This window comes from Cyprinodon variegatus, unplaced genomic scaffold, assembly GCF_000732505.1.
Source record: "Cyprinodon variegatus isolate N-32 unplaced genomic scaffold, C_variegatus-1.0 Scaffold351, whole genome shotgun sequence".
NCBI classification, from domain to species: Eukaryota; Metazoa; Chordata; class Actinopteri; order Cyprinodontiformes; family Cyprinodontidae; genus Cyprinodon; species Cyprinodon variegatus.
Window position 1 is genome coordinate 436,271 of NW_015150804.1, and position 15,608 is coordinate 451,878.

A 15,608-nucleotide genomic window follows, 5' to 3' on the forward strand; every position below is an offset into this window, starting at 1 on the left:
TCTCCAACATCCCTTTTGATGTGACATTTTGACTGACAGAGGAATTTAGAGCCAATTTGCAAATGCTGCCTTCCAGAGCATCCACAGTGGAAGGAAATTTGTCAGAAGGCCATTTTTTCATGTCTTCCTGTCATATTATCAGTTAAGAGATATAGACTTCGACACATTTTTGTCAAAGACTTTCAGGGTTGGATTCATCAAATGATGTACTAGCTGGCTATTAACGTCCAGATTCTGTTCTTCTATCAACATAAAAAGAATTTAGATGAATAAAGTCAAGTTAGAGTGTTCTGTCAAATTAATAGCTCTAATTACGATGAGATTTAAATCATCTATCTCGAAAAAATAGTCAAGACCTTTTTATATCTTAATGTTTAATGAACGGTTCTGCCTTCTTTCACTGATTTGTATCAGTGAAACCTGATTTGTGATTGTCATTATGAACACCAAAATGTAATTAAAGCACAAACTCTAAACCAGGCATACCCAAAGTCGGTCCTCAAGGGCCGCTGTCCTGCCGGTTTCCATGTTTCAGCACAGCTGATTCTGATGATTCCAGTTCAACAAAAGCCTGTTAATCAGCTATCAATGAAAATCAGCTCTGCTGGAGCAGGGAAACCTATAAAAAAAACCCGCAGGACAGCAGCCCTGGAGGACAAATTTTGAGCATGCCTGCTCTAAACCTTTAGGTTTGTGAAGCAATTGGCTGCATTGTGCTCAGCAAGGCAAATGCAGAGTACATTGATTTGTTTAGCACAAACGGTCCATGTATGTGCAGCCTTCGCACATCATTAATGTGATGGCTAAGCTTGACTCTAAACATATTTTGTTCACGGGGCAGACAACCTGTCTACTTTAAAGCTACGCTTAAAACTTTCACTTTTGATAAAGCTTATAGTTAGAGTGACTCAGGGTATCCTTATCCTTATCTCTGTAGCTAATGTATGCTGCTATAGGCTTAAGCTGCCGGAGGACACAGGGGCAACTTTACATGGCTCTGGTACTGTATGTTCTACTTCTGTTCTCCAGTTCTCTCTGCTTTTTCTAGTAAGTAGCTGTATCTGTTCTGGTTCTGTTTGGCTGTGACACAATCCTGGAGGTATATTTTGGCTGAATCCTAAACCGCCCCCTAACCACTTGCCCTTAACTATCAAGTGTCACTCACAGTAAAATAACACTCACAGCTGTGGAAGGCAACTGGATTGTATGTGGGGCTACAAATGTGGATGGGACAGCCTCTTCCCTCCAACAGAACAGTAATTCCTTTGACAACACAGTGACGCCTTTCTAAGTGGCTGTAGCTTTGTGGTGCAGGTTAACATAGCATCAAACATTAGCCATTAAAAAAAAAAAAAAAACAACTGGTCAAATAATACTATTTCATAGAGGACCTTCCAATTATAGATAAATGACGTCTTTTTTCTTTTTCAGAACTTGTAATTTTTCTGTCAGTTGGCTTACGATCGAGCAAACCAGCAGCACTTAGAATTGAATGCAAGTGTTTCCTTCGCCAGTAGTTCTTTGTTACACTCAATTCCAAATTCAGTCGACCCTGCACCGATGCAGACTCACTAATTAAGGGCTGAACGGTCCATTTGCCAAACCCACTACGTGGTTTGGGATGGCCCTTAATGTGCCGGACCCTCTGTGGAAACGCTCAAACTGAGGGTTTTTGCTTAGGGATAATGTTTAGGAGCCAGTTTAGGATTCAGCAATAATCTGGGCTGCTGCCATCAACAACTTGAATTATACACGATAGAGATGGGCCTGTTCTTTATTGTATTGAAGGATCTTTATTAAGGTGCTAGGTTTGACACATTAAAATGTGCAGAAGACATAATAAAATATTTCCTCAGATCATCAAAGGAGTCAAAGTAAAACCTCTGCTCTGTGAAGTAATAACTGCAGACCTTTGTTCAACAGCATTCACCTTGCTCAAATAGCGCTCTGGCTGCCTAAAACAAATAATTCTCAGCAGTGGCTTCAGTCGCCCCACCAGATGGATGAGCTTTGACACATCAGATAATAACTGAGTGAGTGAGGGCATGGACTTTTAGAACAATGAAAGCAAACAGTTTGAAAGTCAGTTCCAACTACTTCCTTTCTGTGTCAAAATTACTTTTCAGGGTGTTTTAATGTGGTCATTTCCACCATCTGGTGCAGCAGGTTTCACCAGATTAAAACATATTGTGGATATCATTAAACTTCCAGCAGAAACAGGACAAAAATGCCCTTTTACTCGCTTAACCTTCAGCAACGACCACTAGCTCTCCTCCAGGCCCATTAAGGCAACAGGTGCAGTATTTATATAAAGTACAGCAGACTTTTTAATATTTTATATCATGCTTTTTTAAGCCTTCCAAATTGAACTAAAGGAATGCATATGATCAAATATTACTAATACAGAGTATTTAGTTGTTATGAGATATTTGTTTTCTTGTGCAATTTTTCAAACCCAGAAAAAAGACTGTCACTTTGATGCTGCCCTCTTACCATAGAGCTGCTGCAAAATGAATCAGAATCAGAATCAGAATCGGGTTGATATTATGACACAACTTTAATAAAGCTGAGCAAAGAAACAAACAAATTATCTGGATCTAGACACAACCTAACAGAATTACAGTTGCTGTCATTGTGCAGTTTAGCTGCTAAAGCAAGTAGCTAATCTGCTCAAATGGAGAACTTTGAGCAGAAGAGATCATGCTTTGCCTCCCATCACCAATTACTAATGTGTGAAAGTGGGCATGTTGTTTACTGAGCAGCTGCAGCTCGGTCAAGGTAGGCGCTTCCTAAAGGGTGGGGATCATCACTGCTCAATGTAAAACAGTGATGGACCCTCGTGTTCAAAGACAGCAAGGAGCAGCTGCTCACAAAGCAAGATTTCTAAGGATTAGTCAGAGATGCATGAATCAAGGCTGGGAATCTCTACATGCATGTTTGATAAATAAATGATGTTACAACATAGTTACTGTATGATTAAAAACTATGATGAAATATGCATTTTTGAAAACAAAACTGAAATTGTGAGATCAGGTTATCTTTAGTTTTTGGACCTTAAATCTAATGTCATGGTTTTGGTTCTGTTTAAGTTTTCTTTTTTAGTTTTCACTGGTTTCATTTCCATTTTGTGTTATTGTAGTTGTTTTTGGTTGTATTTGAGTCCCTTTGTATTTCTTGTTTACTCTCTGTTGCCCTCTTGTGTCAGTCTCTTTCCCCTAGCTCACTTTTAGATTCTCCTTTCCACACCTATTACTTGTCTGGCAATTAGTCCTCCCATTGTTTCTTTATGCCATATGTACTCCTTCTGTTTGGTCACTCTTTGCTGGTTCCTCATCATTTCTTTGCCCCTCAGGAGAGTTTTCTCTGAAGTCTTCTAGTTCTTGGTTTTCTGTATTTTGTTATTTTTTGGTTTTTCCCCTCAGTTGTCACCCTTTTGGGTTATTAAATCTGCAAGAAACCACTTCAGCTTCATTCTCTGCATTTCAGTCCTCTTCAAACCTTCAGAACCTGACATATAAAGCCTTTAAGGTAGTGATGTTATGAGATGAACCAAGGCTTCAAGGCGAGTGTTGAGTAATAGAGGGGGCGTTTCTGCAAGGTGCATATCGCTGGCTTGCTTCATTTGGGGGAGAAGCCAAAATAGAGACGTCCAAAGCCTCACTACCCTGCCATACCATGTGACCGTTTCGGAAAGTAGTTCAGCTCGCCAGGAATTCAAGATGTAGGAGTTTGTAGGAGAGTTACTGTCAGTTGGATGGAGTCTGGATATATTCTAAGAATAGATTGGTTGGAAAAACAACTGATCTAGTAAGTTAAAACTAGTTTGGTCAGATTAAACAATGTAATGATCAAAATCTGAGCAACACGCTGATTATAGATGTAAGATGTTTTAAGCTTTCAGAATCATCATCACTTTGTTAGAGGCATGAGCTGTAAGAGTTGGACTCCCACTCTTGAGATTGACGGTTCAAAGACTCACATCAGACTTTTTTTTTGGCTAATGTGATTAATTTGTGTTGGTTTGTCCTACTACCAATATAGATTGGGTAAAACACTGCCAAAGTATGATTGATTGTTTTGACCAAAAGATTGGTTGAACACATAACTTCCAACCCGATTAAAACCAAAAACTATCATGTCTGAAAAAAATGACTGTTCATCGTTGTCCAATTTGCACAAGCACTTTCACTGTCTGCTTGAGCCTTTTTCACAAAAATGGCAGGAAAACAGTGATTTTTCTCTTCTAAGACATTTTACACACAAATATCTTACAAAATATTTTATTATACAGACCAATCATTAACTATTTCAAAGGAACTTATGTGGGGGAAAAAAAAATAAGAAAAACAATTGCAAAAAATCAGATTATATTACTAACTGTACTTCTGCACTCCACCGATAGATGGTGACATTTTCACATGAGGCTTCATGAACTGTAGGTATTGTTGAAGCATTTAGCCAAACAGTTAAAGTGCCTCATGAGGCTTCATTTCACAATCACTAGTTTAGGGTGCACTATAGTCAGCTCTTCTAAATGTTTGATGCAGAGGTGGATAATCCAGGTCCTGGTCCAGAAAGTTAAAGGCCTGTACAGAGATCAGTTTCAACTATATCCATTTCCAACTCCACAAAGCAGACTAATCACTTGGTTACGTGAATAGGATGAAGGAAAACAAGGCAGGGTTTTTATTTTCTGGACCTGGATTATCCACCTCTGGTTTGATGCTACTTCTGGTCTGATGGTTAGGTTAATTGGATTCTCTAAATTCTCATTAGGTGTGAGTGTGTGCATGAATGGTTGTTTATACTGTTTGTCTTTGTGCTGCCCTGCGATGAACTGGCGACCTGTCCAGGGTGTAGCCGCCTCTCGCCCGTAGCTGTAGATAGACACCAGCACCCCTCACAACCCCGCTTGGGATACGCTTGACGGAAAATGGATGGATGGATGGATGGTTTGTTGCTTTTCTTTCCAAAGTCAGAAAATGGTGTTGTCCTGGTTTGCTCTATTGTGACAAACAATAAGCTATGAGCTAAGCTAAATAAATCTCTGTATTCATCAGTCCAGCTACAATCCAGCCCTTGCCTACAGTTTGGGGACATGTAATGAACATATTGTAGAGATGCTGAATACAAACTTCTAAACCCAGTTTTTTCTGTTCAATGTAAACATATGGCAACCATAGGTTGAAAAGTAGCATCATCTATGATGAGCAGAGAGTAGAGTTAGTGCTCCTCCACGTCAAAGGGGGGGTTCAGGCACTCAACCAAGTCACCTTCAGGCTAGGGCAAAGCTACATTTAGGTACAAGTAGGCGGTGGCCTAGGGCTCCACATTCCTGAGGGCCCCATAAAACTCCTCATGCTGATATAATTCATACAGTTTTATTGTATGTTATTTTTTAATAGAAAATTAAGTTATTTTTTGATTAAATAATTTTGCTAAAATGCAATCAGAAAACATGTCTTCAGTCTCGACTACATTGAATAAATCCATCTTACTGCAAAAAGAATCCATGAAGAAAATGAAGAGGTGAAAAAAAGAAAAGGAAAGGAAGATGAACAGAGATTTGCGTTTTCCAAATTCTGCCACAGTTTAGGGAACCTCCATTTAAAGCAACGGTGCACAGTTTCAGGTCCCAGGGGCCAGGATCCAGCAACTTTCACATCCATCAACACACTGAAATCAAATGGCTGCGTTACCTTCTCAGTATGCAGTCAGTTCCTCCAGAGTCCTCTCAATCTTCTAATTACTTGATTAAGGTGTGTTGAACCCAAAACACGTATGAAAGTTGCAGGATACTGGTCCGCAAGGACTGGAATTGTCCACCCCTGATTTAAAGGTGATCCAGACACCTTCCCCCTTATAGAGGAAATCTAAGGGCAGATCAGGAAAACAATGCAGAGACCATTTATCTATTCCTTCAGGGCGGCAAATTACTTGAGATCCCCCAGAACGAGCAAAAGCGTGTTGTTACTGAGAGGGATTTTTAAATCCCCCCTTGTTTTGTTTTTTTACCACCTGATACCCTAAGATGGTCTTTAGAGTAGGTATATTATTTTTAGGCTGAATCAATATATAACTTAGTGTTAAAATGGCAACATTAACAGATTAACAGACCTATCCTGAAGCAGGGTAAATAGAAGATATAATAAATATTGCTAATTTCTTTATTTAAAAATACTTTTTACTAGACATATATCTAAAAACCCACTTCAGTTTATACATTTTAACCTATGATATATAAGCCTTAAGTCCAACATTTAGTTTTCCTCTTTAAGGACCCATTAAAGGTGTTCAGGCATCTGGAGAATCTTATAGGTTAAAAAAACACCTTAGACTAGTAAGACGAGTAGAAAGGTAAGTCACTTGTACAACAATTGCTGCATACAATTAAATAACCTCTTCTTCTTTAAATAATTTAAAAGATGAGGGAAATAGTACTTCTGTCTTATCAGTTTGTCAGTTTTGTTCACAGAGCAGATTTCATCGGTAGCAGCTGAGATGAAAATGTGCTAAAATGCTTCAAACTGTCTCTTCTCCTTCATTTAGCATATTATAAAGAAATCATGCTTTTAAATGCACAAGTAGTATAAACATTATCAAAAAAAAAAGGACCTTGGATGTGCCAGTCTAAAATCAGTTGTTAAAATGAAAATCAATATTGTGTTGGTTTTCTTTCTTCCTGTTTTTAAATTATCTTTCTTTTTTTTTCTTTTTTGGTAAATGGTGTTAGAGAGGCATTCAACAACTTGTGCTAATTACATTCCAATATGCTACTGGCCCTGGGCTGATAAAAGAACAGATGTGCAGCAGGTAGGGGCAATTTGTCTTATTCCAACAGGAAATATTCCTCTGCAATTATGGATCATGCAGTTTTTTTGTTGTTGTTTTTTTTTGTGCATTTTTTCTTATTTCAACCCAGCCTTGTCTTACCATTCCCCTTCTGAAGACTTAGCAGCATGGTGCAACTATAGCATGTTTTAGCTTACTCATCTGAAAATATCACCAAGTTTCAGTAGGCACAAAGGAAAGAATCCTCCCACTGAAATGCATTCATTTAATTGTTGTGTAACCAGATACATGAATAAAATTACGGGTTTTTTTAACAGCATCCAAATGCCTTGCAAAGTATTTTGAGTTCTGCGTTTTCTTTAGATTTAACCACTGAATAAAGGTAAACTAAACTAAACTAAAAACTGTAGCCCAGTGCTTTTCACTGTTATCTACCCAAACCCCCTCAAAGTATTGTTGGAATATTCCCTAACGCAGAGAAACTCTAGGTCTGCGCCAAAACGCATCTCCTCTTCCTTAACAGTTTTCCTAAACTCTGATTTTTTTTCCTGACTTGCGAGTAATCAAGTGAAACCTGCAGGCACGCGGCCGGGTAGGTGGAGTGGCGATTTGGTCGTTAACGGGGGTATTTGATCTGGTGACGCGGCCGGAGGATGGGAGGGTGGAGGGCCGACCGCAGAGAGAGAGGAGGCGGGCCGGAGAGGAGGGAGAGAGGTCTTGGCTCTTGTCTTACCAAGGCGCTTTGATTCAGTAGCTGAGACGGCGCGGCGCTTACCAGCCACTCCGAAGCTTGTAAGTCTCCTTCTACTACTTATCAACCTGCTAGTTATCCGTTTAAATATTTGTTTAGTTTTTTGAGAGAAGGGCAAAAGTTAAGGTAAATTATTTTAGAGGAACTGGTTGGAAGTGTAATAATCAGAAGTTTGAGTAAAATGGAGGATGTGCAGTTTTAATCTGCATCGAATGCACGCACAAGTGATGTAAATAATCGAGTAAAAACAGATGCATTCCAATTTTTGAAGATATTAGAAGTAAAACTACACTTTTAATTCCAATTCTTTGCGATCCGACAATCCTAATGAGGACTTGGGCGCTGTCCGTGGTGCTGAAACTCTTCTGAGTTTCATTCCGCATTTATTCTGTCTATAAAAGTCCCCAATGAGGTTTATAGTAGCGACGCTTTAATGACCATCCTCTTACCTCTCCACAGCGCAATCCATCGACAAATTCGGACAAAAACGGATTTCTACAAGGGGACTTCGTGTCGTTATTTCGTCTCTTTACGCACAGTTTCCAAAAAAATAACTTTCTACATTTCAACATCTATCTGAAATCTTTCCATATATTGGATCGATAAAGTTTTAAAATATGTCCAATAAGGAGAATAACAGCCGCTCAACGTCCGAGAGTTTGAGTTTGGCAACAATGCGAGTCCCTGAGATGAAGAAAAGCGCAAGAGTTTCCACTCGATAAGAATTGGAAGAGAAGGACAGAGCAGAACACACAGTGCAGAAGGAAGTGGAGGTCAACAAGCCAACACCAGCGCCTCCTCACATGATGGGGATAAAGCACCTCCTGCTTCTTTTGATTTACTTAGACCCCCTAAATGTCCTGTGCGCTGCCGCCAACGCCAACAAGAGGAGCAAACCCCCGCCGAGGAGGAACCCGAAAGTGAAGGAGGTGAACGCAAGCACCACCGCGCTCCCCGCCGCTATCCCGCGGAAAATCACCCAGGTCCAAGCTCCTTCCGTGGGTCAACATGATACCTGCATGGGCTACTACGACGTGAGTGGCCAATACGACAAGGAGTTCGCCTGTAATAACACGGACCACCGCTTCTGCTGCGGCAGCTGCTTCCTGCGCTTCTGCTGTGCGGATCGCGGGAAGCGGCTGGAGCAGAAGACCTGCACCAACTACAACACCCCGGACTGGATCAAAACCCAGCCCCCTTCACCAGCGCCCACAGGAGACACATACGACCCAGCGCTGGACCAGACCAACACCACGGTGTACATCACCTGCGGGGTCATTGCGCTCATCATCGCCATTGGGATTTCTGCTAAAGTTGCCTATGATAAAGCCACCAAACCCCCTCAGGAGATGAACGTGCACAGGTAAGAAGATTACTAGCTAGTAAAAGTGATAAAAAAAAAAAATTATAGCCCGTGAAACTAAATTTTGGTTCAATACATTTTTATAACACACCAAAAATAATATAGTGCAATGTTTTAAGGAGAAAAAAGCAAAGTTTGAAGCTTTAAAAAAAATCTAAAAAGTGTGGCATACATTTGTTCAGCTCATTTAGCCCCCTTAGCCAATACTTTACAAAACCAGACAGTTGAATTCTAATTAATAATTAGATTACTTTTCAAACCACAGTTGTATGTATTTAGTTGTATTTGAATTATGGATCTTAATTGCAAACTGGCACCACACTTTTGATCTTAATTTTTTAAAAGCTGTGTATTACTTAATAAGTTGGTCATAATATTTCAATTTAAATTCAAATACAACGTAGTTAAGAAGATGACTTTAACCAAAAATATATATATATTAGCTAATTTTTGAAAGTCACTCTCACACTTAACTAACACATAACTCCCTTCTACAGTTTTTTGGGAAGATTCTGCCCACACTTTTACTGTTTCTCAGCTCAAACAGCAGCTCCAGTTCATTTATTGGTCCCATTTTTAAAGGTAAAGATGGCTCTCTTTTCCATAATTTGCATCACATGTTTGATTGTTTGGTGTTTCCCGTTTCATATTAAACAAAGCCAATGCTACTGAAGAACCTCCAGATGGGAAAATCTTCTCTCACCAGCTGAATCAACTCAACATTGGAAGTGACGCTGTGAGCTCTACAAGGCAAATGTTTTCCCCCCAATAGCTTTCATCCCAGTTCAAACCCTCCAGACACCCTCTGGGGGTTTACTGAAAGGCTTTCCTCTTTGCCCAGTTTGTCTGTGTTATTTTGTTGAGATGTCGAAAGCTCCATAGCTGCATTTTCCACAGATCAGGACCCAAAGGCCATGTGTTTTATTTAAAGTTAAACACCTGCAGAGCCGATCATAGAAACCATTGTTTTAACAAGCTGTGCATAGTATACCTACTTTGACAAAGATTTATTCTCACTGGCACCCCTGGTAAATAAGCATAATAAGGCTTAAAATAAATCAACATATATTGCATAAAAAAATTTAATATTTACGAATCAAAACAATTTACCTTTTATTTGAGTACAGTTATTCAGTGGATGCATCCAATGTTTAGATCTAATGGATTAATACTACTGAGATGATATTACATATAAGTGTAAAAGATGAATAATTTATTTTCATTTTATCATGATAATAAATTGAAAATGAATTATATAAAAAATGGTGTTGGTATATTGTTAAAAATGTTCATTTTAATATCAACAAATAAAATGGTCAATCCATTTATCATAACTTCAAAACCTTTTTTCGCGGACTGGATGCCACTTAATCTTCTATAAAATTTTGCATTTTCTGGTTCATACAGATGGAAGAAATCTGTGACCATTCTTCTTTCTTAAACTCTGGTCCTGGTGGGCCACTGTTGTGGAACTTCTAGATGTTTCTCTACTTGGAAACACCTCAGTGAAATTATTCTGTAATTTGTAGGACTGCAGAAGTTTTCTGCTTGCTGGGGGAATAATTCAGCTCATTGATTGTGGTCTATTGGACCAGGGATGTTGGTGAAAGATGCAGAACGCTGAGCTCCTGAGGACGAGAGTCTAAGACTTCTGCCATAAATAGTTCAAAGTCCTTGTTCCTTTTTATTCTATTCTCTTCAGCTCAGCCTAGAGGTTCTCACCCCATATGTGAGATTAAAGGTAAAGACCTGTTAGGATTTAGGGTTTTTGGACTCAGATGGAAAAGGTTGGCTTTTTCTCTGCTTAGCTGTGTATCGATATCGATATCACACTAAAAGACCTTTGCACAAGACATTTTCAATTATTAAAACAGCCTTGATGCAATGCACTTTTTTTTCCCAAGCAATACAAACCTGCACTATAACAGATCCTCCATCAAATGAGAATAAGTTGCTTTTCTACTTATTCATCTAATTCAATCTTAGTCCAATTTGACCAAAAACCTTAGTTCTGGTTAAGTTCCGGAAGAGTTTTCACATATTTACCTTGATTGTATGGCAACAAAGCTTCCCAGCTTCCTAGGATTTGGTGTTTAATGGGTTTAATGGGGACACGGTGACCAAAGATGTCTCTTTATGCAGATCCCATGGTGATCTTTAGAGCTTCCTTCCTCCCCTTTACTTGCCATCCTCCCCACTGCATTGTGGTCAGTTAAACATGTGTTATATTCCTGTCTTATGGCTGATGGCGATGAGAAATTGGACTTTTCATCACATGATTTTTAGATGACATCGATATTTTCTTTTAAGCTCATTCAGGGTCCCCAGCTCATTCATATTCTGTTGTTTTTAAATCAGCTCTGAGAACAGGGACTCGTATTCCAGAGCTTTTTTTATGTTAAAAGTGACTGAAAAGCAAAGATAAAATCAATCCAGCAAACATATCTGCCACTGATGAGAAGATGAAGATTTTATGCGTTTTGCCTGATGTACTTTTTAGAGTTTAGAGTTTAGTTGCTGTTATTTATTTGCTGGGTGGGCTGCAATAAACCCTGTTTTTTGTTACTCTTTCTAATTCCAGGAGGGTTTTTCAGTCTTATTATTACATTATTATGTTTACCACTTTTAAATCACCTGCCTTTTGTATTTTAATTACTCCACCTTGCAATTAAGTTGTATAAAAGTCCCTTACTGATTACAGAAAGAAAACACATTAACATTTTCCATGATTGTATGTTATAATAACAACAACTTTCTTTGTTTGAAGCACTTAGTGTCCATTAGTTTGAGCTGAGCCATGCTGTTTTTGCAGAGATGGTTCTTCTTCAATGTTTATATGAGGAATAAAGATCCTCTCACATGTTCATTCGAGCGGTTCTATTTTGGGCGACCAGGGAGATTCCAGTGCCTATTTTTATTTTCTCCTTGGACTGTGTTCCTACGGGATGGGCTTTTCAGAGTATACCCAGAGTCCCCTTTACATTTCTGGGTCACATCCCCAAGTGCTCTAATGATCAAAGAAACCAATGAGGTCTTTATTTTCACAGTCCTAGGGATATATCAGTTGTTCAATGTTCCCCTTGTTCCCTCTTCATGTTAGGGGCATCTTTGCACCATCTGCATATTAGGTCCCCTGATCTTGAAGGCCTCTGTGTCATAACATTTCGAGCTGCATGAAATCTACTTTATTCTTCAGTTTATCCCACCTTCATAAAATTTTTCAGCCTTTCAGCCACTTGCTTAATCAATCCCATCCATCCATCAATTTCCTATAACGCATATCCCTACTGGGGTCGCGAGGGGTGCTGGTTCCTATCTCCAGCTATCTACGGGCGACAGGCGGGGTAAACCCTGGACAGGTCGCCAGTCAATTGCAGGGCAACTCAAGGCACACTCACACCTAAGGAGAATTTAGAGAAGCCAATTAATCTAACAGTCATGTTTTTGGACTGTGGGAGGAAGCCGGAGTACCCGGAGAGAACCCACGCATCCTCAGGGAGAACATGCAAACTCCATGCAGAAAGACCGCGGGCCAGGAATCTAACCTGGAACCTTTTTGCTGCAAGGCTGCACCACTGTGCCACTGAGCAGCCCAACTTTCTTAATCTAAAGTTGATATGCATCATGGAGACACATGATACTTCATCTTTATCCTCCTCTTGTTCATTGAGTTTCTGACCCCAGATACATTAATTTAGCCTCTCACTAGTCCTTGCCTTCCTTCTACCTAGTATACAATCTGAAGGTGATAGAACCCCATCAAAGGCCTCTGTTAGATGACCAGAGCTTAAAAAGAAACCACACAAAGGGAAAAGGCAGAAGGTTAAAGATGGATAGATAATCAGGAGCTGAGCAGGACTTATTTTAAAACAGGGGTGGCCAGTTCTAGTTTTTCAGTGTTGATATTATGCAACTTTTAGACATGTTCTCGGTCAATTATGCCTTAATCAAATAATTATCCAGAATTTACCTGAAAGTCTAGCCTTAGTGAAAGAGGGACAAACAGGGCAATACTTTTAGGAGAAATACTCCATTTAGGTCTGGTTTAAAGCACAGATTGAAAACGCAGAAAAGCTCCCTGATGGCCAAGGTTAAGTAAGACTCACATTGCTTTGGACCTACTGTCATTCTCCTCCAAAAGCCCTGGGATCCCTTTTAAATTGCATTGCATCATGGATTTGGAAAAATTCAAGAAGTAGAGGTTCTACTCAATTAAAATGTTTAATCAAGCTAATTACAGGGCTGTAATTAACCAACAATGACAATTAAATTTTAAATGTTTTGAATTTTTACTCCTAAAGTATTTAATAAAGTCAGAAAACCAAAGCAACACAGAATATATATTGCTATTATCCATTATTTAGGTTATTCAACACTTAGTTGATGATTACAATGCTGTAGTCTTGAAATGTCTTTGGAAAAATACTGTTGTAGAAATATAAACTGTACTGAAATATTCATTATAGCATAAATCATTTGAATTGTTACAAACAATTATTTGTAGCAACAATATCATGTTTTTATTTTGTAGTTTTTTTTAACCCTCATGCAGAATCGGGCGGAGAACCAATCAGTTTTAACATTTTATCTACAAGGCAAGAAGAATCTGGAAGCAGAGAACTGCAGGAAGTCAGTTGAACTTTCTGGTTGGTCTGAGGGGAGAAAGCAGACTGATCAGGAAGGAGTTGGTTGATGAAAACTGATGACTGAATGCTTAGCTTACTTGAGGGATGAAGGGGAGGTAGCATGGATCTGTAGGAGTTTGATTCAGCAGGCTTTGCAGACTGTAACCCAAAGGTTCAGGAGAATGTGAGTGAGATCCAAGAGCTTTGATACTTGCAAGAAATGTTGTGCTGGAGAGCGGGCAGGCAGGTAAAGAAGACTTGGATCTGTTGCACACACAGGTAAGACCTTTTCCATGAAGATCATAGATTAATTAGGGTTCACTGGTTGTTTTGTGCAATAATAGAGTCCACAGTAAAAAAGATTCACAAGAAGACACATTTTCTACAAGAAGTATATTCCTAGTTTAGGTCTTTGGCTGGAAAACCCTCTGGGGTTATCATCCCCGGCCAGCAGCAAAGATCCTCCCTGTGACAGGAAGTTCACTCACACCAGGAAAACAGCAAAACACTTCACTCACAGAAAGGGCATTGAAGACGAAGACGGGAGATTTAACTAGTTTGGAGATCAAAGTTCTGCTAACTGAGAGCTGAGCAGCAGAATTAAAGAACCATTAAAAGCCAAGCAGAGGGGAATAAATCACAGGAGATAATGAGGTTGCTCTATTACTGAAGTACAATAAAAAAAATAATAAAAAGAAAAATTGTTTGATTCAAAAATGGTGTCAAAAAATGACTGTTTTACAAAAGCGAGGAAGTCAGTTAGATCTACTGGTGGAGGCAAGAGGTGCAACATACGATGTAAATGCCTAATATGAGTTTTCCATTAACCAAAAGGACACATTTCTGCAAAATCTCCTTTTAATACACATGTACTTTACATCTCCAGAGCGCATCTGTCATCTCCTCAACACACTCTGTGTCTCTCACAGGCATAAACATAAAAATGTTAACTGTGAAACTTTGATTGGATGAATTCAGACAGACCAAAAACCCAAACATTCAATATTTTATGGAATAACAAAGCCAGGGCAGCACCATGAAGTGAACTGAATGCATGTTTTACCGTTTTAAGCAGCAACATGTTGCTCAACCTCCTTTGTGAATTTTTTATGCATTTTCTGTTCCAGATGTTATTTTTAAGACCTTGATCTTTGACTGTTTTTATTTTTGACGGAACAACAAAAAATGTATCTGGTGTCTCCTGGATACCGACATACCAGCTGTAGTGATCAATACTTTAGAGTTACTCATTATAAAATGATACAGTCTAATAAAAGGGACATTGGTTTCTAAGTAACAACAAAAGTGGTCAATTAGTCAGAAACTAAGTTTGTATAAAAGCTGACTGATTGATTAAGACTCCTATGTCACGTTTGGGGCACTCGTAAAATCTGTTCGTACCTGAGAGAATGTTAGAGTCAGGAGAAAAATTGTGAATGCAGCATTTTCTCCTAAATCATGCAAACTGTTTTAAGAACAAATTTGTTCGTATGAATGCTTATGAAAAGCAATGATCCAAAACATCTGTAACGAACAAAAAAAACAAAGAATAACAAACAAGAAAACATGTCACCTATTTCTCTAGACAATAAAAATGAGAGTACAAAGAGCTATGGGGCGGATCCATCTCTCTGTATGTTGCAAACCTATGGAGATGTTGTCACAGAAGATGAAGAAGTGTGCTGCTGGTTTCAATGATTTATACATACAGTAGTTTTTTATTAATCCTTTTTAAAAGTGTTTTTTTTTTTTCCATTCATGTTTTAAATTGGGGCTACACAGTGGTGCAGTGGGTAGCCCTCTAGCCTTGCAGCAAGAAGCTTCTGGATCCAATTCCTTTCTGCATGGAGTTTGCATGTTCTCCTCATGCAAGCTTGGGTTCTCTCAGGGTACTCTGGCTTCCTCCCACAGTCCAAAAACATGACTGTTAGTTTAATTGGCTTCTCAAAAATTGTCCTTAGGTGTGACTGTGTGTTTGCACAGTCATGTGTCTTTGTGTGTCTCTGTGTTGCCCTGCGACAGACTGCTGATCTGTCCAGGGTGCACCCCGCATCTCGCCCATTGACTGACGGAGATA

General features: G+C 39.1%; 1 protein-coding gene across 3 annotated transcripts in view; it reads left to right on the plus strand.

Moving 5' to 3' along the window:
- The first annotated feature begins 7,476 nt into the window (after positions 1-7,476).
- Positions 7,477-15,608, plus strand: part of shisa6 (shisa family member 6) — a 124,752-nt gene continuing 116,620 nt past the window's right edge. For all 3 annotated transcript variants that reach the window (XM_015385896.1, XM_015385899.1, XM_015385898.1), the window contains exons 1-2: positions 7,477-7,584; positions 8,003-8,906. In XM_015385896.1, the coding sequence (XP_015241382.1) occupies positions 8,347-8,906 (560 nt within the window). In that variant the 5' untranslated portion in view covers positions 7,477-7,584; positions 8,003-8,346. The remainder of the gene's footprint in view (positions 7,585-8,002; positions 8,907-15,608) is intronic.